General features: G+C 39.7%; 1 protein-coding gene across 10 annotated transcripts in view; it reads right to left on the bottom strand.

Moving 5' to 3' along the window:
- The window catches only part of TSPAN9 (tetraspanin 9), a 168,742-nt gene that overhangs the window by 7,626 nt on the left and 134,530 nt on the right, over positions 1 to 26,586 (bottom strand). For all 10 annotated transcript variants that reach the window (XM_086882530.1, XM_086882533.1, XM_086882531.1 and 7 more), the window contains one exon: positions 1,603 to 1,794. In XM_086882530.1, coding sequence (XP_086738656.1) covers positions 1,603 to 1,794 — 192 coding nt within the window. The remainder of the gene's footprint in view (positions 1 to 1,602; positions 1,795 to 26,586) is intronic.

Raw genomic sequence — 26,586 nt, 5'->3', positions numbered from 1 at the left:
AGAACAAAGAAAAAAGAGACAGTGTATACACATTTGCCAACTAGAGAGTAAACCTGCTGCTAGAAACTATGAAGACAATAGGCTTGCTACCAGTTTGCAGGTTTCAACCATGCTTTTGTCTTGCTCCTTTTGATTGCTGACACAGCACACAGTGTGAGCATGTCTTCCCTTCACACAGACTGCAGGACAGATACTAAATATCCCTTAGCGCAAAGATCAATGTGACGTGCCTCAGAAATGATTCCCTAGCAGATGGGTTTGAACCACATGTGACTCTGGAATAGTCATCATATTACTCAGCACTTCTATTCCCAGCTCTGTATCTGAAATCTCTCTCTCTGCAGAGGCATCCCAAGTGTGAGTTCTAGTAGTTTCTCACCACTTTTCATGTCCAGTGGGTTGTTTTTTTCATGCCTTTATGCCCTAGCGGACTCCAGGCAGGCATGGCACCTGACCCCAGACACTGGGGAAGAAGCAGTATGGAGCACAGCCAGATCTTCAATTGGAAACTCATGACAGTCATGATAGAATAAAATTACTTTTTCAGAACCTTGTAAGAACATAAAACCTTTTTTAAAAAAAATAAGCTCGTATTGCAGTTAGTGTGGAGGAATCACATGGACTTCAATACTAATCTCTGTTTGCTTTCCTAGCTGTACAATACACAAAACCAAGCAATCAGATAGCAAAAGACTTGGTGCACATTTTGCCTCCAGTTTAATTCTCTGAGGTGGTTTAAGGAATTCTGCCCCGCTGTTCCCCAATATCACATAAGAGAGAGTTTTGCACAAGGAAAATATGCTCCTTAATGTCACAACATCTGGATTTGTAAGCTGTGACTGAATTGGAACCCATCTCCCTTGAAAGCCTTCCTCCCACATTCTCCCACAGTACCTCTCCTTGTAGGGGGGTTCTCCTCTCCCCAGTATTTTTTTTTTTTTGGAGGGGGATATTTATATGGGGGTGTATTAGATATTCCCCCACATAATCTCCCATCATTAGTCAGGGAAGCTAATGATGAAACCTCCTGAGTTTATGCAAGAAGATCCACATTGTGTTTTCTGAGAGGGTTTCCCAGCCTCTGTGATTCAGTGTTGGTCAGAGAATTTCAAGGGTCAGACTATTTAATTTTTATTGATAAGGCCTGGCAGAAACCTTGACTTCTTAACTTTGGCTCAGATGGTTTTCACCATCCTCTGACAAAGGCCTTAGATAAGGACAATATAGAAAATAGCCATGAGAGGCTTTGAGCAGCTCTGTGCCTAATATTTTTTTCAGTCAATCCTTCCAACAGACATTTCCAGAAGGGCCATCCAGGTTGATCTTACAGTTCATGCTTAACCATTCAGAGGTAACTGACAGCAGTTTGCTTTGCTACCTAATACATTAGGGCACACAGTAACAAGGACACATTTGCTAATGCACCATTGATATCACTGTGACCAAAGTTGTGGGATGTCATACTGCAAGCCTACAGACTACTGAAACCCAAGGGCAATGTCACAGTGAACCACAAGACTGTTTTGCACTGGTCATTCAAATAAACTAATAACAAGGCAACAGCCACGGTTCTTAGTAAAAAGGAGTATATTGATGTCTTACACTCAACAGGAGGCACTTGTTTTCCTTGATAGCACCTAGGCAGCCCAGGAAGCCGGTCACCATGATCACTGTGCCAATGGCAATGACTAGGTTGGCAGCTGAAAGTGATGGAAAGCTGGGAGAAAATGTGGCGAAGTTGCCTTGTGACACTGACAGCCAGATGCCCACGCCCAGCAGACCACAGCCACATAACTGCGAAGAGACAAACAAAAGAAAGGTTTCACCGTTAGCATCAACGTCACTGTCTCCTTCCCCCAAAACTCTGAAAAGAAAGGATTTCACAAGCAAATTCTCAGGTAAGTGTTCTGTAGTAATGCACTCAGTGGCTTGATGCTGAAACAAAGTGAATTTAAGTGTTCTTACTTAGACTTGGTCATGTCATCTGTACTTACAATTCTATTTAAAAATCACTGTATGGTGGAATTCTCTTCTGAGAGACTTAGCATATGAAACCAGGGCTACCCACTGATCTCACAACAGCAACCCAATGCCATTTTTCTCAATGAAAATAAAAAAAATATTATTTGAAAACAATATTTGAAATATTTTGGAGAATTGTCTCAAAAATATTGGAGACAATGCTCCATTGCACTTATTTGTGCAGTCATCTGCTATGTCTCAGAGTATTCAGTCCTGTATTGCTTCATCATAGGGGAGGCAAGGAAGTCCTGAAGACATTTACAATCAAAAGCATTATTTCAGTAAATATTTGTCGTAAAATGCCCACTCACAGTAGCCAGGTTGGGTTTTAGTACGAGTTCTCATAGCTTTAGTGTTGATAGTCAGTGTTCACAAAACGTCACCAAAATCAGATTTCTAGATACATTAGTTACGGGAAGCTCAAACCTTATGCAAGATGCTCAGAGGCATTCCCAAGGGAAGCAGAGTAACACATGCATTGGGTAACACAGAGGAAATGTTCAGGATTCTTGTAAGGAGACTGGGAAGCACCTCTGCTTCCAAAAGTCAATGCACAGTAACTCCACAGAGTGGGCTGGGAAGCATCACCAGGTATGGATAAATGTCACAACATCTGTGTCCTTTAACAGAGCTGGATACAGCTGCAACAGGAGTGTGTGTAGCAGGAAAGAGTCAAACACCAGCTAACCCTATGAAAAGACTGGTATAAAACAGACACACACGCATGTGGCAGGAGAGGACTTCTGTCTCTTCCCTCAAATTTGTCCTCTCCACTTAATCTTGAATTGATTCTCATTGCCTGTCATGGTATGTCAGCAAGGTCAGTGTGTAAAGAGCTGTGTGGGGGATGCAAAACAGAAGACTGATATTCTGCTGCAGGACCCAGTGGACATGGCCACAGGTTTAAGCTGTCTGCAGCTCATGGAATCAGCCGCCCTATTGCTCCTGCTTCAAATTTATCTACTCTGTCCTTGAATTGCTGCAGTTTTGGTGCCTCAAGCTCACTCAGGAAAACACCCTGTGGTTCAGCTGTTTCCACTGTTAGATGAGAATGGCAGGCAGTTGCTGGGGCTGAGAGCTTAATGGTTCAGGAGGTCAGGAACAACTCTCACCACACAACATTCATTTAAGATATTAAATGGCATTTCTAAGCTGCCAGGGCTGTCGTTGCCATTAGCTGATGGCACTTTATTCAATGACTTCATGACACTCCATGGATGAGACTGTAAATGTTTCCAAAGAAGTTTCTACCAAAGACCAAAATTGTTCAGTGTAAGTTTCCATCAGATCCTGAATTCACACTTTAAAGATCATTCACAAAATGTGTTCCTTGGACTTTTGTTATTAAGTTCAGAAATCACAGCCCTAGCTTAAGTGTTTTGAAAGAGTGCAATGAATTCTGGAATCATTAGGCCAAAAGCAATAGATCATTGCAGATAAAAAAGGTGGTGGTAAGAGAAAGGTCAGGGAAAAAGGCTTACAGAGGAAGGACAAGTAAAGGATAAAAAGAAGTACATATGATTAATACAAAGCTCAGTCCATAAAGAATCACACCTCAGAACCCAACCCCAATTATGAGATCATAGCAAAAGAGATAGAAGCCCTAACCAGCATCTCTTTACCATTTGAAAAAATCCTGCAGCACAATCCTTGAAAGAGATTTGGTCTAGAAGAGAAAGGTGGCTAGGAGATTACTCCAGAAGGTTCATGTTTATGTTTACTTAGAAAAAGTTAGAAGCACCTAAGTGATTAAATGAGGGAAGGTGGGTAACCTAAAGTTATAGGAGATCAGGAAAGGGACACATGCTCCATGGGATGGACATGAAGACAAAAAAAAAAAAAAAAAAAAAAAAAAAAAAAAAAAAAAAAGACCAAGAGGAGAAGGAGAATCAAAGCTGGAAAGCAGAAAAAGACAAGTGACCTCTGTCCCTTTGGCAGGGACAGTTCAGGAGACCCTCTACATACACTTCCATACAGGGCATATAATTTCTTCACTTGCTTGTGGTAGCCACATTAGTATTTTGGTAAACTCAGGAGCAAAACACTTTGCTTTTTGGCAGAAGAACATTCACCTGCACCTTCCCCTTTCCACAATGCCTTGAGCAGGGAAGCAGCATTGACACTTGATGTGAAATGTTTGCAAAAAAAGTCTGGTGTATTTGCACACACTTGTGCTGCCCCAAGACAGATCACTATGGAGAAGAATGACAAGACATATGAGCACTATGGAGAATAGGCTGACTGAGGATACAGACATACCAACATTTGCTTTTTCTCCCAGCAATTTTTAAGTCCTGCTGAAGACAGTAATGAAATAACTTCTTTCCAACTGTTGTAGAGGTCAAACTAACATGCCAGAAAGGTGCACAGTGTGACTGCAGTTCCCTTCAGAGCTTTCTGACAACATGCAAGAGAGCAGTACCACAATCACACCACAGTATCTGCACCGGTCACACTCTCCAAACAGCTCACTCCAAAGCTAAAGAAATTTCTTTTCACATACTTTCTACCTCCCAAAGTAAGATTTCTCTGCCCCTAAATTACACTGAAAGTTTAGATTACATAAAACATCAGTTGATGGAGTGGCTGTTAAAGGCTGATATATGCAATTAGGATTCTCTCTGAAGCGAGTAAAATTTCAGAAAGAGATTTGATAAGACATGACGACCTAAAAACTTCCACAAGGTGGCATCCCATACCAAATAGCACTAAAAGTTTAAGACAAAATCCATATTTCTTCTTTCCACAGCTCCTCATTTTTTGTGCCTTCTTTTCTGTTTCTTCTCTGCCATTCTACTGCATAGCAGTACTGCTGATGCTAAAATTTATGCTTTAAATTCAGGTCCCATGACAAATTCTTTTTTCAGTTGTGCTTCTTTAAAAAAATCCCAAATAATTCTACTGACATGGGACTTAATTGCCTACAACCATACCAACCAAAGCTGGCTAGGATTCTAGCAATAAAATATCTTTTGCTGACACTTTATTCTATACCAGTCTAATTTTTTATACAATGTGAACATTGCAAAAATGCTCTGACAACTATTTATTCTCACAGGATCCACCTCATTCTGTTAGGAACAAGTGAATCCTGGAGTGTGAAAGCAGCAAGAATATATCAAGTCATCATATTAATTCCTTTTTCACCATATAATTAAATAATAAATGCTTCTTGGTATTTTAATTGTGTGAGAGTGATGGCACTGATATTCCTTCCCCAGAGTAATGGTTCAACAGAGTAATAAATTTCACTGGAGTTTTCTTCTCAAAAAATGTTGGCTCATTTCCCTCTCATGATTAGAAATCATCATCCTCTAGGCAACCATCAAATCTCTCTTTCCCCTGGTGTTTATGTCACTGCAGAACACTATCATAAAGTCAGTCACTTTTACTTATAGGGCAATTTATCCAAGCTATGGTACACATATTTTGAGCTTAAAAGCAGAAGGAACACCAAAATTCCTCACAAGCTCTCCCGCACTTTTAATTCTCTCCACTGCCTCAATGTCTATCTGTCTTCATCACTGTGTCCAGAAAACATCAAGCGTTCTAGGAAACACTGAGAGTCTCAAATGCTTCAAGGGAAATTGGAACTCCAGATAAACTCAGAGAGAAAGAAACCCCAAAACAAGCCTTTCCTTGACAAGTCCTATGACCAGAACAGGAATGGGGCTCATTTATTTTATTCTGCATTTTTGAGCATTGTGTGAACTAATACAACAATACAAACTTTCACAACAGAGCATTTTACCCAGGTTTAGCTGCTGTAACCATAAAAAGATACAGGAAGGGTTTACAAGACCCAGGAAGGACAAAACAGACAGTCAGAGGTATGCCAAGACTGACATATTGTACAGAAGGAGACTGTGCACAGGATTATCTAGCCTGGGAGGAATTATTAGACAGGATGTGAATGAAATATTCACAACTCTAGAGGTCAGTAAGAAAACCAAACAGCCTGTGTCTCAGTCCTTTCCAATAATAGGAACAAGGGGAATAATAGCAAGCATTTGTAGTACATTTTGCTTCACACAACTGAGAAGTAAATTGATGAATTATGCCACAGCTGGTTACAAGAATCAAGCATTGTGCCCACAATTGTCAGTGAGGGCTAGAAAATTTTCCTGCTTCTCCGAATAAGATAATGTGTTCAGAATCCCACAAAACTACCAAGCGGCAACAAGCTGGGGTAAAGAAGGTGTAGGAAATGCCATTCTGATAATGCTTATTAATTTAATAATATTGATAGACTTGCCCTTGAAGTCATTGAACAGCATCAGAAAAAGGAATCTGGTAAGGAAAGCACTACCAAGAAGAAAAGGAATGCGGCCATATTCTTGTTGACTTTTGCAGTTATTCCATCCCATGCAAAGACTGAGTGATGGAAAAGCTGCACAAATAGGTGTGTGTGAGAAAGAGTTTGTTCTTGACATGAAACTTTATAGTGATGCTTCAACACCAGAAGAGCTATTAACACACATGGAACAGAACAGAGACATTTAGAAACCAAATAATCAGAGACAACCGTGAGGGACAAAAAGAAGCAAGTGTCTCAGTTTATATTCCACCTCAAATAACATGCCCTGGGTCATCTGTGGCCCAGTTACAGAGAAGAGAAGAGAAAGCTCCCCACCTTCCTCTGTGCTGTGTTAAAACAGGAGGTGTGGCCTAAAGCAAAAATGACACAATGAAAAATACATGGTACAACTTAAATATGGCCCCATAAAATGGCAAAAAACACAGGAGGTTTGTTATAAGGAAATACTGACAGCATGACTGCAAAAAACAAAGTCTGTGCTGGGAACTGATTTCAGAAGAACTGCAGTGACAAAAAGACGCTCTGAATTAGGTTTTGACTGACTTCTGTTGAAAAAGAAAGTCAGCAGGAAGATGACCTGCACCAAAAGGATGAGCATGAAGAAGCCACGAGGACAAGCAGAATGCACCACCAAAGCCTAACACAGAAAGTTTTTTCAGTGTCCAGGTGGCTCCTAAAACCCTCCGCTTTGTTGGGGTCTACAACTTAGCTTTGGAAAAGCTGCCAATAATATTATCATTCTGTTTGGTAAGTTCCACAAGATAAAAGTGACCTTTCTCAGGTCTTCTTTTCAAGATGAAAGCGATTTTCCACCATTTCTCCAAATGACTCTCAGACCAGTCAGTGTGCAGATGTGATAAGGAAGACAATGGCACTTATGAAGCAGCAAAGTTTTCTCACTCTGATTTTGGGCTGGGGGGGGGGTGGGGGGGTGGGGGCAGTACTTTGGGGTTGTTTTGCTTTGTTTTTTTTTTTTTTTAGTTTTTTCCCCTACTCCTTAATTTATGGTATCTTAATGTATTACAGATCAGAATAACTGTTCTGGAAGGAGGCAGGGATGAGAACCACATGGTTTCCACCACTTCAAAACATACTCCAGAACAGAGAAAGGCTTTCTGCAAATTAAATTTTTGGATGCCAATTGCCATCTCTGGATTTGGGTGGTTAATCCATCTCTGGAAAGGGCTGGTGCTTAAAGGTGATTTTCAGGTAAGATTAGATATATTTTCCTGCACTGTTTTGATAATCTACAGGATTAATCAAAACTGGGGCTAAACAGCTGACAATCTCAGAAGTCTCTTGCAAAGCAAGCTCATCTTCGAAATATGATCTAAAATACAGCAAGGACACCAAAAGATGAGAAGCTCTTCAGCCATATACTAGAAAACGAGAATAGAGTATGGAAATAGGTGAATATACTCAAATAAAACCTACTTAGTGATGCTGCTGTAACAATGTGGCAGATTTAAACTCCTCTGCAACAAAGGAATCATTTTGATGTCTTCTTTTGAGTCTAGTTCTGTAACAGCTGTACTGACAGCCTGTGTGTAATAGAAGGTACAGAACTGGAATTTGTGCAAATGCTGAGTTTATTTAATTCATCTGCCAGAAAAAACATTTATTGTCTTCCTAGAGTCATTCCCCCAAGCAGTACTCCTGGGATGGACCTGACAAACTCAAGTGAGGTATCAGAGACTGTGATCTTTTTTGGGGCAAGTAGAGGGAGAGCTATCCTGAGGAGCATTAAATTCTGACACTTTTATCAGTCTGTGTTTTTGAAATGTGTAACTATGCACCCAGAAGACTTAAACTTTGGCTCTTCCCTGGTCGCTCTGGAGCCTTCAATAAAGGACATGTTCTGTAAAAGGAAGTTTTAAGACCTGGGTTTGCTTGGTTTGTCAAGGACGGCTTAAATTTTTTTTATTTAGTTGAAGGGCAGCTCGGGTACTTCAGGTTGCACTTTAGGAGTAACTTTCACTGAGAAATTAGTACAGCACTGGAAGAAGTTACCAAGAAAGTGTCAAAATCTCCAGTCACAGAGGTTTTCAATGCTTTGCTACAGGCAGTCATGGTTGACCTGAGCTAGCACTAGCAGCAGCACCACTTGGTATGACTTGCAGAGATTCCTGTCAAGCAACATTTCTATGATTTTATAATTTCCTCAGCTACCATGTTCTTCCTAATTTGTGAAAAGTACAAAACCATGTAATTTCACTTGAAATCTCTTTCTTGTGGAAGCCCTATGGGGTGAGCTCTCTTGTCATGCTGAGGAATCAGCACACCTGCATGTGTCTCCAGTGCCTGCACACTTTTTGGCAGGGAGTTGCCATTTTGTTTACATTTAACAAATGCTGCTGCTCTACAATTGGCTGAGAACAGTTATAAAATGGACAAAACATTCTTTAGTGAGAGCTAGTGAAATAAATAATTCAAGCGTAAACAGAAATAACAGTAAAAGGCTGTTTTGTTGTCCCCCACTTTCTCAGACTGCAGAACAAACCTTGACATGTCTGAAGTGGGGGAAGACTCCAAGAAGGTGGAAGGGGAGCAAAAGGATGATGGACACAGACACGCTGAGATGTGCCCAAGGGTCACAGACCCTGCCTACTGGGCCAATGCTGTTTCATCTCTTCATTAATGACCTGGACCATGGGACAGAGTGTTCCCTCAGCAAGTCTGTAGATGAACTCCAGTAGCTGACACAGCAGATGGCAGAGCTGCCCCTCATAAAGACCTGGACTGGATGAAGAATCAGGCAGAGAGGACACCTTAGGAAGTTCAACAAGGTGGAATGCAGAGGCCTACACCTGGGGAGGAATGACCTTGTTCCCTAGGACACTTCGTGGGCTGAGAGGCTGGGAAGCAGCTCTCCAGCGGTGAGCCTGGAGTCCTGGTGGACAAGAAGCTGATCAGAAGCCAGCAAGGCAACCTCAAAGCAAAGACGGCCTACAGCACCTAGGGCTGCGCTAGGAAGAATGTGCCTGGAAGTTTTGAGTGCTATCCTTCCCCCCTACTCAACACCAGTGAATCCAGCTCAACTGGAATGCCGTGTCCAGTTCTGGGGTCCCAAATACAAGACGGACATTGGTGAGTACCAGTAAGGGAAAGGAGCCTTTTAAGAGGTTGAGAGGGCTGGGATTGTTTGTCCTCAATAAGAGGAGGCTCAGGGGGTTCTTACTGATCTGTATAAATACCTGATAAAAGGCGCTGAAGAACAGGGAGATGCTCTCCTCTTAGGAGTGCTCGGTGACAGAACAAGATGACCACAAATTAAGACACAAAATTCAATGCAAGACCTGTGAAGGGGACCAAACACTGAAGTAATGTTTCCAGAGAGGCTGAGGAGTTTCCATCTGTGGAGATTTTCCAAACCTGACTAGATGCTCTACAGTCTGTCTATAGACTAGAGTCTCTACACTCTCTGTCCTGGCTGACTCTGCTCAAGCAAGGGACAGCAGATGATATGATCTCAATATGTCCTTTTCTACATCTTTCATTATTCTGTTAGGAGATAAGGTCTCAGATACCAATTAACAGCTATTAGTGTGTTATTAGTGAATAGGTGTATTCTCCACTCTGCACACACACCCATCCTTTTTTTCCCCCCAGTACCCAGTGTCTGCCTGAACAGGTAAGGAATAAACCCACTCAAATATTCACCGCTTGTGTCCAAGACAAGCACAGTCCGAATTTTCTAATTATTGTCATTAATAATTTGGGGATAAACATCTCATTCATGAAATTTCTAGGTGATAAATTGTCAGTATTCAAAACTAAGTGCGGATAAATGTAGCAGTAGAAAGCAAACAAAGGATTAATTTAGAGGAACACAACCTGTAGAATGAGATTCCAAAATACAGACTTCCTGCAAAATGATTTGGGAAAAGCTGATGCAAAAAAGTAAAGTGTCAAAACAAATGAGGCATTACTTTGGACTGTAGTAGTTCTTCTCCCAAAACTTCACAGCTCTTTCGAGTGGCATGCACAAAGGCAACAAAACAAAAAACAACAAAATAGTCTCTGCCTGCAGCTGTGAAAAATCGGATTTAGTTGTGACACTGTCAGCATTATCATCTTTTTGTGTATAAGTCACAACACCCAAAATGCAGTAGGCAAAATAGACTGAACATTTGAAGAAGATTCACAGATAATGTATGAAGAAGGATTAAAATGTGGACAACACAGTTAAATGATAGTTGAACTCAGAGGGCAGGAAGAAGAATGGAAGCAGAACTTTGAAACTAGTATTAGAAAAAAAAATTAACATTATACATCAAATATGAAAACTCCCAAAATCAGAGGGACTGGCAGGGCCCTAACCACTCATTTGCTGGGTGGAAAAACATCAAAGAAAAAAAAAAAAGAGTTCTAAAAGTCAAAGACTTTGACTATATATATACTAAATCCAGAGGACAACTAATATAGAAAAAGGAATTATGCAGTCACTCCACAGAGGAGACCTGATTGGAAGGATATTTAACATAAAATTCATAAAAGCTGTATAATTTTTAAAGGCTATACAGTTCATAAAGCCCATGAAGGACTTGTGGTTCCTAGAGAAACACTAACCTTATGCATGTATTAGAATGCACAGTTATGCTGTCCTTGATAACAGACTGACAATAATAGCTCATTTAAAATATAGTAACAAAGCATTATACATAATCTTCACATTAAACCGTTTTCTCATTAGTAAGCATGGGGATAAGAGCTGCAAAATTCTCTAAGCAATTCATCATAATGAATGAGAATCCATCAGCCTAACAAAGCACTTCTGAGCATTAAGCCCTATTTCCTAAACACACATAACTAAAAAGATATCTTTCTGAAATGCAAAGTTTGGGGATTAAATGCAGGCTCTCTTTAATTCCTGCAAATGACCCTATCTACAGACTTCAAACTGAAAACAGGCAGCAAATTACAGTGCTGCCTCTTAATGCACCACTTTCTGAAGCAGCTTGTCAGGAGATGTAAGTTTAGGGCTTTTCCCTATGTAATATCATTAATTACAAAATGGAAATCTGTAATGATTTTAAAATTACTTTATTTATTTTATTTTCCTATTTATTTCCATACAGTTAATTTCACTTGAAATGAAAATCCAATCTGAAAACAAGCTGGACAGAGCAATCTCCTGAATTCATTGCTCCACAGAAACATTCAGATCTGACTTTGCAAAAAGAAATATGTGTGTGCTACTTCATCCCATTAGACCTGCAGAACAGAAAGAGAGATAAATTTTGCTCTCCCAGTTCTTACAAAAATTTGAAGAATATTTAACTGCAATTACTAATCCCTCAATAAGCATAACAAAGTACAAAACTTATACATGTTAGCAATCATTATTTGGCTAATAAATTTGGTTTTCCTCATTATTAAAACCTCTTTCCAAAACCATTTGATTCACCAGCACTCAAGGCTTTGAAAGCTAGAAGGAAATTTTTCAACAGTGTTCACAGCTGTCAACAGGAAGAGACAGTTTGACCAATATAATTTTCAGAGTAACAAACAGTCCAAATTCCAGTATACAAAAGCCCCAAAGAAAATGTATCAGAGAAGACAGGAAATCATATTTTATTCCATTGAGAGAAGACAGAAAAACAAATGTAATCATGATCAGTTGAGTTCCCTCAGTGCTCTAGTTTTTGAGCAACTGCATTAGAGCCTTCTTAAAACAGAACTTATGTTTATGCTAAATTCATTTGTTCTATATTTGCACAAATGCAGGGGCATGTACCTGCAGTATTTTCTTCTGAGATGGAAGCTCCTGCTACTTATTCATGGACACTTTCTGCCCAGCAAGGAGCACCGTCAGATTCTGGTCAATCCATCAAATATACATTTGCAATGCTTAGCACCCACTGGCATAACTCTATGGAATCTAGGCACCTCTGCTGGTCACATGTTGTTAATCCGTCTCCTTTTTCCTGAGCCAATTCTCCCGAAGCCGCTTTATCCGCTTTGTTTATTTTAACCACAGCTGCTTAATTCTACTATATCTCTTAATACCGAATAAAAGCAGCAGGAAAAAAATACAAAAAAAAAAAAAAAAAAAAAAAAAGAAATGGTGTTTGAAGGCCTTGTGGTGAGGCAACAGTCAGCAATCCTCATCCAAATTTGTGCAAAAGGACTGAGGACCTCTCTAGCCCCAAAGAAGTTAGCATGACTTATGATGCCCTCTTAAAGATGTACTACAGGCCACAACCAAGCACACTTCATCTCAAACACTTCATTCTCCATCTGCTTAAAAGGGGCTTACACTACATTCTGCAAATCCACTTGTATCCTTCTTTCAGCTGATGGAGGCACTGAGAAAAGATGCAAGGAATCAGTTTGAAGAAACTGTCTTCAGAAGCTATTTGTAAACCCGTTCACTGTGTATCTGTGAAGTAAGCCTGATACTTGTTGGACTTGGATAAGCATTTTAGTCTTGGTCAATTTGCATGTTAAAACAGCACAAAACTCTGGGGGATTCAACTCTTTTAATTCACAACATCTGTGCACCACTGACAACTGGCTAAGGAGTAAAACTGACTTCCAATTTTACTTATTTCACATCAGATTGCAGCATGGCTTCCCGTTCCTAATAACCTTGTATTACTTAAGCTGTCAGTAGAACAAGCACTGCAATACTCAAATAAAACAGACAACAGGAGTGAAGGCAGGCAAACAAGTTCTTTGCCCTCTGCACTGTCTGCTCTTCTTAAAAGAAGAGTGCAACTCTTATGAAGTGCAATTTTTAATAGCAATGATAATAAATAGCAATAATAAATAGGGAAATAGCAATGATAATAAAGGATGAATAGTTTTGCTCAGCACTCATTAGGAAAAAAAAAATCAGTAAGTCTATTAAATCAACCAGAGAAAAGTTGTATTCAAAGTAATTCAGTACAGATTTACTATTTCTCTGGTAATATTTAAAGTTATCCTATCTCTTTTTATTAATAGGTTTTATTTTGAAGCTACTAGCTGGACAATAACATCTCTCAGTGGACTGGGAACACATCCCACTTATTGTTAAATACTCTGTCAAGAGGTCTTAAATTTAAAATATTTTATGTGCTATCCATCCATTGCCTGAATCAGCTCTATCTCATTGCTTTCCAAGATGTAAAAATCCACAGGCAAGCGAAACTTTTCATCGGCAGGTTGCTGGAAATACTACAAGGCTGAGCCTAATTCTCTTCAGAGAGACTAAGAAGGGTTGGCATTATACAGGGCCAGTTCAGACAAATAAAAAGGGGTAAGAGAGGAACCATGTGCTACAGTGAGAAGTTAGAAGCATCACAGTAGGCAGATGACTTGTCAGTTAACTGCATCTCACTTTCCCCTCCCATCCAGAGAGCTGTCTTAGGGAAATGAAGAACAGGCAATCACACTGGCTCAAGAAGAAACATGAATATTCAGTAAGAAAATTCAGCCAGATTTAAAAAATGCCTTTGCTGTCCCAAAATAAACATGGGACAGTGGCATTAGACCACTTAATAAATACAGATGCTGCCACAAACTGTCTTTGAGTCATGCATCACTTCCAAGAAAACACATTTTAAAAGCTTTCACTGACTTGTCTGAAAGAAGAATGAGGATTGTGGAAGCAAGGGGGGAAAAAAAGGAAATGTTCCAGTTCATATCTAGAATATTTTAACAATATGTGCATTCCAAACTCACTACAAGAAGAATGAACCTGCAGAGAAAGAGATGCGAGAATGGTTTAGTAAAAGGAGTCATGAGGTCAGGTGTGATCCTGCTCTGTGTTGATTAACCTCCATGGTCCAGCTCCTGTCAGGGTGAGAAAGACATGGGGCTGTTTCATCACAGCCCCATGATTTATTTTTTTTTTCATATACCATGATGAAACAATCTTTGTACCAGAAGAGTTATGGAAAGAAGCCACTGTTGCCAGATAAGATCTGTGATGTTATCTTGGTATCTGAAATGCTGGAAAATTAGACTGGGACAAAATGATGTCTAGCAACCATCTGTAAATATCTCTGTAAACAGTTCTGGCAATTATTGTACCAAACAAATGAGCATTCATGATGTTTATTTATTTTGTCTTCTGACAGGCACTGCTAATAAAACAGACAGCACAGTTTGTGATGCAGTGATTTCAAAAGAATTGGAAGGAGGTAAACCTAAACACCCTAGAAAAGGTCAGTGAAAGCAACTAGAACAAACAAGGAGGACAAACAAGACCATATGCAAAGTGGAAGATAAGCTGTATCTCCTCTTTACACTTAGAAGCAAGCCAGACTGAGAAGGAATTGGGTTAGCAAAAAAAGATCCAAGGCCCTAAGGATTCACAACTAGAAAAATAACTTCATACACTACCATGAGGGGGTTCTGCAAGTGGTACATATGACAAGGACACCTGATGTCCCTGATGCCTAGGGAAGAGTGCAAGGAGTGGCAGGCTTACCAGGAGTTTAGGCTGTCTTTTCCCTACCACATGCTCAGTCTGCTAACATGACCAGTGGATGAAATGTTCCAGGTGGCAGACATTCTGTATTTTCTGTGTCTTTAACAATCTAACTGAACTTGATGTGAAGCAGAGAAAATTGCTTCCCAGCGGAGTCCAGTTGAACTTTGCACTTTCGTCTTCCCAAAGACAAAAGCAATTGATATAAATGTACAGGAAAATACTGTATCCTAGCAGAAATTTACATTTTCAAAAATATCTAAAATTATCTTAAATAAAATTAACTTGCCATACAATCTGTAAAGTTACAGGTCTGGATTTCCACTGCAACACATAAAATCATTTGGTTTCTGTAGGTTCTCTACAGACCATATGTCCTCATTTTGAGGGCTGAATAAGGTTCACAAAAAATACTACCAGAAGTAAGGAAGACTAAGTGAGAGTGGTGCTGGCTCACCCTTCCCTCTCTTTCAGTGAGCCAACACTGATTTTCTGACAGTATTCCATGTGAACATGCTGACAAGACTGCAGTGGTCACAGCTGGGAGGAACTGGAACTACAGAAGCCAGTTCCATCCCACTGCTGGTGGGAATAACAGATATGACAGATCTGTCCTTATCCACTTCTGCACAGATGAGAATAGGTACAGACTTTTTACATCAACCAAACTGAGAGGAGTAAATGCATTTTATTTTGCAAGTCAAATAAAATTCAGCAATCAACAGAGCAGGTGATTGGCAGATCAATGACAGTAGCATAGAACCATTTCCCCTAATTTTTGTGTTAACAAGAGTTACAAAGTGTACTGAATGCTATCTTGTTACCAGAAACCGCAGCAAGTAAATTAACGAGGGTTAACTATGTTGAGGGAAATCTACCCTCAATAACTCATACCCACTTGACTACAGCTTTGCACTCAAAATTATTTTCCTTTGTGTTCTTACCTAAAAAACATAGCTGACTGCAGCTTAAAATGCCCTTTCAACAATCAATGAAGATAGCAAAAGGCACACTTCATTACAAAATGTTTCAGGATAAAATTAAAAACTTTAGCCACAACATCACATAGGACATCTCCCAAGCTCTTATCTCTGCTCTGCTGCTTTCAAATATGGGGAAATAAATGCACCCAACAGCAGAAACAAAAGGTAAAAGCCCAGTTTCATGATCACATTTTACTCAAGTACTGCTAACAACACACAGATACTAGCAGCAGCATCATTATTTGAGAAAATCATTATCTAACTGCATCATATGCACACAGAAAAAGAAAAGCAGTATTCAAATTCTGTAAGGAACAAAAATCTATGCCCACAAGCTTCATCTGGGCATCATGCAGTAAGATTACTCTTAAGAGCTTAAGTATTCTGTGCCAACACCAAATCAATATAATTTTTCCTATGTGTGATTCTTTCCACATGCAGAAGGAAACTCCAGCAGTTCCTCAGACTGATTTATCCATTTTAGTTTACAGGAGGGAAATATGTCCTCAACAACTCATACTCACTTGACTGTGGCCTATAAAAAGCAGATTGCTTTGCCACAGAAGACGTAATGAAATATGGGTTCCCTCAGATTTCTGACTTATGATTGGAAACTTGGCTTTCTGATCCATTGTGAACTAACCTCCGCTAATGCTTGCCCCCTTAGAGGGCATGTAGAACAATTTGCTCATGTGTGGATTCTCTGGCATCTAGTAAAGCTGGAGTTCATTCTGCAGGCTTCCTCTAATGATCTGTATCCCCTACCCAATCACATCTTCAGTTTTATTTCTGTCCCTGCAGAATTCATTAAAATGTAAATTACGTTCTACTGAAAAAAACATAAGACTGTTAATGGAATTTCATCCATTGCATTATGCAGATATCCAAAACAGACAACCACTTTGAGCTAGTCATGATATACAGTGAAAGTTATCCCCAAAGGTCATCTCTAGAAGTAAATGCACTAGGTTTGACTTTTTCTTATCCCAGGTGGTATTTGTTTGTGGCTGGACACATGCTTGACTAAAAGACTTAACAAATGGAAGGAATTAAATCCTTCAAATATGGCCTAAAAATACCTCATGTTTCCCTACCTCTAATTCTTTACTCACAAGTTAACAGCCCCTAAGCACTTTTCCCTTCTACCTCTGCTGGTCACCTGTAAGTAATTTATCAAAAAACAAAATAATTTAGGTACAGTCAGTTGTTTTTTCAGTAAGCCCAGGCCATGCTTTCAAGTAATCTCTGACTCGTCTGTTGCTAAGACCAAGCTACCAGACACACTTATTCTGGTGTCAGAAATACTTAATGGTTACCCACTGAGAAGAAAACCAATAAAACATAGTCATAGACAATGACTTATGAACCCCCCTATTTTAAATTTATTTATTCCAAACAAAGGATTCATTGCCCTTCTTGTCATCCAACTTTGTTATGAAAAAAATATTAACTGGTAAGAACCTAACACAAGACTACATATAGCTACTCTTTACATCTACAAGCACAACTGCAATGTTACATTACTTCAGTTTTCACCAAAGTCAGCTGCCTTAGCTGGCAAGCTCTGGATATATTCTGTAGCTATGGGATTGTCTAGATTCACACCTGCTAACGGCAAATGTGTCTCCATATTTTCAAACTCTAATAATGAAACTAGAATGAAACTATCTGGTTACAAAAATTTTATCCATGATGAAGAGAAATACACATGTTTTCAGGTTATTCCTCAGCAAAAGCCTAATTTCCCTGAAGATTAACTTCTACATTTAGGGTAGTATTGCTTTTGAGTGGGAGCTGACTCAAGAACTAAACCCAAAGGTATAAACAAACTTCTGGAAGAAGTCTCACTGCACTGCATGGAAAGCTTCAGCTACTTACACACGAGACCTCAATTCAAGTCCCTACTGTTGGCAAAACAGTTAGAATTTTTTTATCCTATATTTTTATATATTTCCTAAGGCACTTTAAAGTCCCAGCACCCTGGGCTGCCTATATAAATATGCACATTTTCAGAAAAAAGACTCATGCCAGCTAGAAGTGGTGCTCATTTTGAATATTCACCATGTGGGTAACAGCATCCTACGCAGCCCACAAGCAGAGATAGAGGTCAGTCACACAAGTTTTGTTGTCTTCAAAGTTGTGACATAAAACTGCAAAGCTGTATTGCCAAACATGGATTAGGTGGAACTAGAGTTGGAACATACCCCGTTTCAGAATGCAGGACTATTTGGAGTACTTAAAGTATCTGTATTCTGCAACTTATGCAGATAGAAATAAAACATAGTTCCATTCTAATGGGATGAGACTTAGTGTAAAAAAGTATAAATTGCATTTGGAGTCTCATACCCATCTTTTTATTTTTTCCAAGTCTGAATACTATATATAAATTAGCCATTAATGGGAACAAAGACATTATTGCATGTAAGTACTGTGACTTAAGTGAATGAAAAGCCTTCTATTATTTCTGAAATCCAAGATTCCCCATCTGGAAGATTAGAAAATAACACTTCTATACTCTACAGAGGTATCTTCTTTCTCTAATTAAAACATCCTTATGAGGAAAAGCAAACAATTGAAGCACCAGAATAAATCAGGGAAAAGCTTGGGAATAAAAAGAGAATACACAGAGTATGAAATACAAACAACATTTCCATCTTATTACACCACATACTGCACTTTTTTTTAATTTTTCTTTTCCTATTTGTATGGTACTTTTGTAGTGTCTACAAATTTGGAGCACAGAATCCCTCAAGAGGTAAGCCATACCTAGTTTTAGTTATGCCAGTTACCTTCATGAGCTTGGGAATCAAAGGACCACTCCTCACTAAGAATAATTTCTGAGTGGCAGTCTTTCACTCCCTGATTTTCTTTGATGCTTCTCTTCTCAGTGACATTTCATATTTCTGTAGTTTGGCCCATGGTTTCCATAGCTAAACTAATGTTCAACCATAGCTATTGAAAGCCATTCTAGCACACTAATTCTTTTATACTAATGGTGGTTTCGCTGTCTTTATAAAGACAGATACATGCAAGCCATGTGGATAGCTGTGGCCTGTGGAGCCATAAGAAGTCTAAAACATCTAAAATAAGTCAAATAGAACCACAAAGTCCAAAATCCATATTTGGATATCTTTGTGAGTTTAAAGCACAAAGAAAAGAAGACTGTTCATCAAAATGAAGTTTTCAGTTTTTCTTGAGAAAAACCCAAACTATTTCAAGGTTAAAGGCATTCTAAGCCCGAACCCATCACCACCGTTTTTCCTCTGATGTGTTTTTTTTCTCAGAATGATGTTTTGTCCTTATGAAGCCCATGGGAATGCACGGCTGTACACAGTCTCCAAAAACAGCTAGTCTTGTACCAAAAACAGCTGAGTTTACTGCTGTGAAGGAAGTACACTTACTTGTCTTTACTGGCTGCCACAGCATACCTCAGTGTGCATGTAACAGGACTAGTGGATTCTCTGGAAGGTGACAATTCATAACACCCACTATGTGGAAATGTGTTTGTTTATACAGCTCTGCATGACAACAGATGATGGAGCTGTCAACATCAGTCTGAATACTTGATGTCTTATGATAGATAACCTTCTATGTTTTTAGTGATTGACTTGCATAGCATCAACTTAGCTGTCCAGAAATGGCAACTTCCAAAGTCAGAGGTCTGTTGATCTTCAGCTTTACACAATTTTGTCTCTGGTCTTCCTTTCAAGCCTGGTATACCTGGAATGTCCTTTCTCACATGCGTTTGCCAAGTCATCAGTCTTTATGCATTAAAGCCCATCTGGAGGGACCTTGAGTTGTGCTGAGACTGCTCATTTACTATATTTAGACCTGAGAATTATCTGTGATTATGCACAGACAACATACTCAAAATGGCACAAAGATGAATCACAGCATCACGGACCAGTTGAGGTTGGAAGGGACCTCTGAAGGTCACCTGAACCAACCCTACTGCTCAAACAGGGCCACCTAGAATCAGTTGTCCAGGACCACGTCCAGGTGGCTATTGAATACCTTCAATGACAGAGAATCCACAACTTCTTTGGGCAACTTGTTCGCCCTCACAGTAAAATAAGTGTTTCCTGATGCTCAGTTTTTGCCCATTGCCTCTTGTACTGTCACAAGTCACTGAAAACACCTTGGCTTGGTTTTCTTTACACCCTCCTGCCAAGTATTTGTATACATTAGTTAGATCTCTCTCTTCTCCAGGCTAAACAGTCCTGGCTCAGCCAGCCTTCCCTCATAGGAGAGACACTTGATCATCTTAGTGGCCATTTGGCTCATTCTATTATGTCTGTGTCTCTCTGATACTGGAAACCCAGAACTCCAGGTGTGGTCCCACCAGCACTGAATAAAGGAGAAGTGTCACCTTTCCTTGACCTGCTTGGAACACTCCTAATGCAGCCCAGGATACTGCTGGCTTTCTTTGCAGCAAGGACATATTGCTGGCTCCTGTTCAACCTGGTATCCACCAGAATTCCCAGGTCCTTCTCTGCCAAGCTTCTTTTCAGCCAGGTGACCTCAGCACATAGTTGCTCCTCCCCATTTTGCATCTTCCCTTGTTGAACTTCATGAGTTTCCTCTCAGCCCATGAAAACCATCTCCACATCATGTTTATATTTTGGTTAAAGCAGAAGGAACTCACCTGAGACTAAATTTGGCCTCTTTGCAGCCAAAACCATGAGATGCTGTATTTTGAGCTAAACAGTAAGAGCTACCAAAAAGGCTCTAAGCAACTTGTTCTTCCTGCAAGGGCACACTGAGATAGGTCTGTCACTCACATGCCACTTCTTGGATAGTTTATGCAGCCCATGAAGATTTCACAGTCTGGCAAGCATAGGAGAGTAGAAGATGGAACAAAGAGTTGCCAGGAGCCACATGTGAAAGCCTAAGAAATACATAAAAAAACCCACTCCAGATCTGTAAGAGTGGCAGCATTCAAACAAACAGAAAAAAGCAGTTCTACCTATATCAGAGGGATGTGTCATTGAGCACATAGGCTGGGAGTGGTTACCTTCTTTCAGAGTCAAGATATCCTGTTATCACATGTGAATCTTGAGCTTTCTTTACCAGGTCTGTAGAATTCATAATAAAGCTCCAGTTGCTGACTGTAAATCTGTGCAGTGTAATCTGCCTGCATTGTGATGCTTGTCATGATAAAATCATTCTGGGGTAATTTTCTTATATGATATCTCTGACTTGCCTCACACAATGTATCTGACTGGCAAATATAGGTAATCCTAAACTGCAGACTGTGCTATAGATTTCAATACAAACATGGGTTACATGAACACATTGACTAAACCTCCCAGCAGAGCGACAGCCATGTGGTTTTGACCTTTCCAGGCTCCATCTAAAAAGTTTTCAAAAAAATACTTCTCATTCCCTAAGTTGAAATAGGTTTTGCTTTAGCTGGAATACCCAAAACCACAGTCCTTGCTCACCTATCTTCCTACATTGCTTCCATCTCTTTTACCACATACATCAAAGAAAAGCTAAAGGCCTTCTGTTATTGTTGCCATTGTGAAATCCATCCAGCAAGACCCTAAAGTCAGGAAGGACCAATCTAACTCCCAATCTGTTGTCATGTGTGCTGATATGTTCCTCCAATTATGCTCTGACCTCAGATACACTACAAGAATACAGAACCCTGGGCAGCGATTGCTTTCCTGTTCCAAATGCACGCCTGACTGAGGCTGGAGCCCTGTGCTTTGCCCTCACGAGCTCCTAGCTCATGCTTTCCTATAGAAATTAGATTACACTTGAACACACCTTTTAGCTACAAAATGGAAGGCAATAAAAAAAAAAAAAAAGAAAAAGAAAATGGTGCTAGACTGTGAATAACCCTCTACTTCTGTGTAGAGTCAAGCACATTTTTTTCTCAAACCACCTGTTATTTAAGTTTACTGTTTGCATTTGCAGGGCTCAAGACAAAAAAGTGACCCCTGTAGCAGCAACTAACATCACCTAGCATGGATTAGCATGATCTTGTATGGCTTAGTATCACCCTGACTTCACATCTGCCTTGCATTTCCAAGGCAGTTCAGACACCTGCAAGAGGCACAACTCTTGTCTGTCCATCTGCTTTAGGTGAGAGGTGAACGAGGAATTGCTCAACAGATTGAAAGAGCCTGTAAACGGAGTATCAAATGAAAACAAGAGCACAGGACAGTATGTTAAAAATACTCACAGATCCAGCTTTGTCAACTGACCATAAGACTATGAACAGCCATGCACTGTAGCAATGACAGCTGAACAAAGATCTCACCCCTCTCCCCAGACATGGAAAAACAAACATTTTGCTACTTCTATGAGGAACCTTTGGAAATGACCTCTGTTATCAAAAATGCTTTTCTAACAGGTCAGGGTAAATGCAGATTGATTTAAGTCACAGATATTTAAAACATCATTTCCCATCATCATTTAAACTGAAAGAAATGTTGAATAAGTCATGCATTTTAACCTGCATTGCTTTTGCACCCTTTACTCAGCTTCTTTCTATAGATAATTAATGCATCTTTTTGTCAGGCCAGGAAAGAATCTGCTTCTATACACTAAGTCATCTTTTGCTGGTAACTGAATTTTGGTAGAAATTGGCACTCAATCAAAAGCCACAAAACAACATTTCAGAACTATACGCTATTAGTTACACAGTACTGTGTTTAATGTAATGTATGAATGAAGAAGAGGGGATGGTTTCTTATCAAGAAATCATCATGGTTTTAATTTTAAATGGATTTACTCAACAGTGTTACCTGTAGTTAAAGAACTGGATATTTCTCATGACCAAACTCTATAAAAGTGTAGAAACTGTCACTCTTATATACTAATACCTCATTCTCTATATGCTCAAAAATAGAAGGCAAGTCTGCCTGCTTTTTCAGCTGCCAGTTTTTCAATACTAAATAAAATAGGTGTTGAGAAGAACCAAAGAAATAATCTGAAATGAAAGCTACTGATGGTTTAGGCTTTCAAAAACTGGTTTAGTCTTTCAGTCAGGTTTGCTTCCAGCCGATAATCTTCCACCAGATTTTCCCTTGCCTTCTTTGCAGAAATTGACAGCAAGTACCCACTCCTTGAATGTTTATATTTTACTTGCATTTTCAGAGATTATAGTCATGAAATGTGTTGCAAAGATTTGGAATGGGGTTAGTTTTCCAAAAGAAGTTAAATAGAGCTAAATTAAAGGGTATCTTTTTTTTCACCTCTAGCTTAGAAGGCTAATTAACAAGTAGCAAGAATCAGAGAGAACTCTCTTGGCAGAGCATGAAGGAATGCTAGTAATTCTTTATGCTGCACTTATTCAAGTCCTTTGCCTTTTCAAAAAATGAAAAGTATTTTCACTTTCCTCATTATTTTAAAAAAAGCCCATCTCCAGTAGGAGTTGTGCTGGAAGGGCACAAAGATAACAGAGCAGATGCTATAAGGATTCACACTGCAGCAGCAATGGAACAATATCTCTTCATGCCATGGTCAAAATAGCAGCATGAAATGAGTATCACATGCAAATTCACCCTGCTATAACAAATGAGGAACAATATTTCCATAAAAAGCAGCAACCTGGGAGTAACAGTAAAGAAAGACATTATTCCATGCTGGTTCTTTAGACACTGTGGTCTGTTGGGCTCCTCTCTCACTGCCAGAACAGCAGTGTTTCAGTCTGCTCAGATATTTTTGTCCCAGGTATAACTGTGATGATTTTGAAGTCCTATCTCACAAGCTCCTGTCTGTCCCTAGTAATAGGGACTGCTGAAGTGAGGTTACATAAGGGACAGCAAAGCTTGTACCGCCTACTGAGAACAAAAGTAATGAAATAAATAATTTTTTTGCCTAAAAATTTAGATCTTTAATCATTGTCTTATGTATAATTTTACTAGTTAAGGGATCTCACTTGCTTAACTTCCATGTCAAACATTAAGGGACTGGCTGTGGCCATAAAGAACAGTTTAAAAACTGGGATTACAGGTGTGGCTAAGAACAGAAGGAGGAGAAGAGGGAAAACTCCAACTGATTGTTCCATGATGCCACTATTAACCAAGAGAACACTGTAGATTGTAATCACTCAGCATGTGTGAGAAGAAAAAGGGGACACAGAGGAAAGACTCTGTGGATTTTTTCAAATAAAGAAAAACAATCAAAGTTGCATAAATAAAATTTCCCTACCTAGCATAGCAAAGTAGCAGTACTTAATAGAAAATGACACTCGTTTCACAACATTAATGAAAGGTGTAAAACAAAAATTCCGACAGTTTATCAATATGAAATGATAAATTTACTTCACAATATTTTGTGCAATGTTTCCTGAATGCACACATTATTTGATACTGAGATGCACCACTTCTTTCCCCCTCCAAAAAAATCTATCAGAATCACTCTGGCATATGTCCAGTACATTTCAGATACTAAATGATACCTCTGCAATGACCTCTAACACTTTTCTTCCTCTGGTCTATTTCTCTAAAAGTAGGTAGGGTAAGGCTTGCACCATCCTTAGCACTGAGAGAATGAAAGCAATTTCCCTTTACACAGTTCAAAATAGAAATACAAACCTTGCCAGAATGATTTGAAAGCACTGGCAGATGGATAAAATATTTCTGAATCTGCATCGTGTAACATTTGGCAGCTAGCATGAGTACTGAACAGCTGACTTTTATGCAATGACATTATTAATTATATCTTCCTTGCCAAACAAGCACTGTAACTGAGCCTTTGCAGCACTGTGTCATTAGGCAGCTCATGCATGTCTGCTGAGCTGCTCATACGGTAAGAGATGGAGCTGCCCTGTCTCAGACCTACTAAAAACATCGGCCAAGCTCCCATCTGATTGCAAGAGCTACTATATATGGGCCAAAGACAGTGCAGCAACCAGAAGGGGGTATGTTCTGCCTGTGTCGTCAGACATGGGACAACAGCCATTCCCAACATTATTCCTGGCTTGCCAAGACCACCAACAGTGCAAGACAGTCATTCATGCCTACTGACTAATTTGCATAAAATTTGCTTGCAGGCTGAAATATCTTCATTCTGGACATTTTCCATTGAAGGGTTTGTTGTTTTTTTTTTAAAACTAGAATCTGCAGAAGCATCTCAAAAGCCTGTGTATGCTGCAAGCATGTATTAACTGAGCTCAGATCTGCAGAGTTCAAAACTAACTCAATGAAAAGCCCGCTCTTGTTTCAGGAAACAGAAGAGCTGACAGAAGCCATCATGTCTCTAATCCTAACTGCCTTAAGCCTCAATTTTGTGCAAAAGCCATGATCCTTCTCACTTCAAGCCAACACAAGAAATATTGGATAGAAGTATTAGATAGATGCATAAGTGTCTGCAACATTTGTAATTCAAACAAAATACTCACATATTCTCTGTCCCAAATCCCAACAGTCACTCACACACAGCAGCCATGTAAATCCATCCCTTTGACTTCCCTGTTTCACACATCCAAGCTCTCAGCAGTTCTGCTGACTCCTAGAACATGGTTCCTGGTGTTTCACACTGGTTTACACAGAAATTCCTGAGGGAATTTCATCTTGAATCTGATGATCTCCCTTCACTTCCACGCTAATTCCCTCTTAGGCAGTCAAGAAAACAGGTGAGAGGCAGCACAGATTTGATTCCTTCTCAGGCAGCATAAGCTCCTAGCTAGCCATTTGCCTTGAGATCCTTTGGATCATACATAACCATGGTGGGGTATTTGCTGTCCTACAGTGACAAGATCCAGCTCATTCACTTTTATTTCAAACTTTGTGAGCAGTTCCGTAACTTCATAAACTTGACTAATTCTGACAGCAGCTTACTGACACAGGCAATTTAATAAATTGTATTTATGCAATCTTTACAGAGCCCTGAAGTAATCAAAAAGTCAGTGGTAAGTTTAGTTTGCTTTTTGAGCAGACATAAGCATGCATAATTTAGATGAATGATAAATGTATGGGTACAAAGAATGCCACAAACCATCACCGTCACCATCATTGTCACTATCATTTCTATACTTAAACATGGAAAATACGCAGTATTGTTCTCTCTTTCCAAAGCTACAGGTGGAGCCTGTTTTGAATATGCAGCAAAGTATTGACTGCCACCATGGGGTACTCATTGCCCTCTTGCTCTGGAAATTTATCCTGCTTTATCAATGGCTAACTTTATTTGTTTACAGTTATATTCAAGTATATGTCAACATGTATGAGCTCACAAGCCCTCTATGTATTTCATGGGTCATTCCCAGCACTGCATGGTAGCTTTAGCTTTGTCATCATGTTAAAAATTCAAGCTGTAATAGGAACTGACATAGAACAGAAAATTAGAGCAGCATCTTCCATAACAGGAGGGCAGAGGATACAGCGACTTCTGCCACCCATAAGCCAGTTGTTACTGTCTTGTATCTTCACAAAGAGAAACGGTGTACACCCCACAAAGAATTGAGCCTATCTTATATTTCCAGAGGAGAAGAGGGAACAGTGAGAAGCAGAAATACCATGGCAGGAGGCAGAGAAGGCCAGTTGTTTGCCAAAACATTGGCATTAAGTGCAACAGCAAGAGATGACCACCCATCATATGTTGTGAACAAGGCTCCAGAGCCACCCCACACAAATGAGGTTTACACGCACCCCTGAATAAAAAGCTGAACTGGCTCTAGACCTTCCACATAGCAGAAAGCACCAGAAAAAAAGGTAGAAAGAATGCACCATGACATCAATGACGTCTTACCTGTTGCGGTCTTTTATGTCAGAGGTGGAAAACTGGAAATTCTGCGATACCCCAAAATGACAATCCCGGCCAAAGGAATGGGCAGGAGTGCTAAAGAAGCACTTGCCTTGGGGAGTTTCTCCAATAAACCTTTGGGTCTG

This window comes from Cyanistes caeruleus, chromosome 3 (assembly GCF_971803275.1).
Source record: "Cyanistes caeruleus chromosome 3, bCyaCae1.hap1.1, whole genome shotgun sequence".
Lineage (NCBI taxonomy): Eukaryota > Metazoa > Chordata > Aves > Passeriformes > Paridae > Cyanistes > Cyanistes caeruleus.
This window is presented reverse-complemented; position numbering and strand designations above follow the sequence as displayed.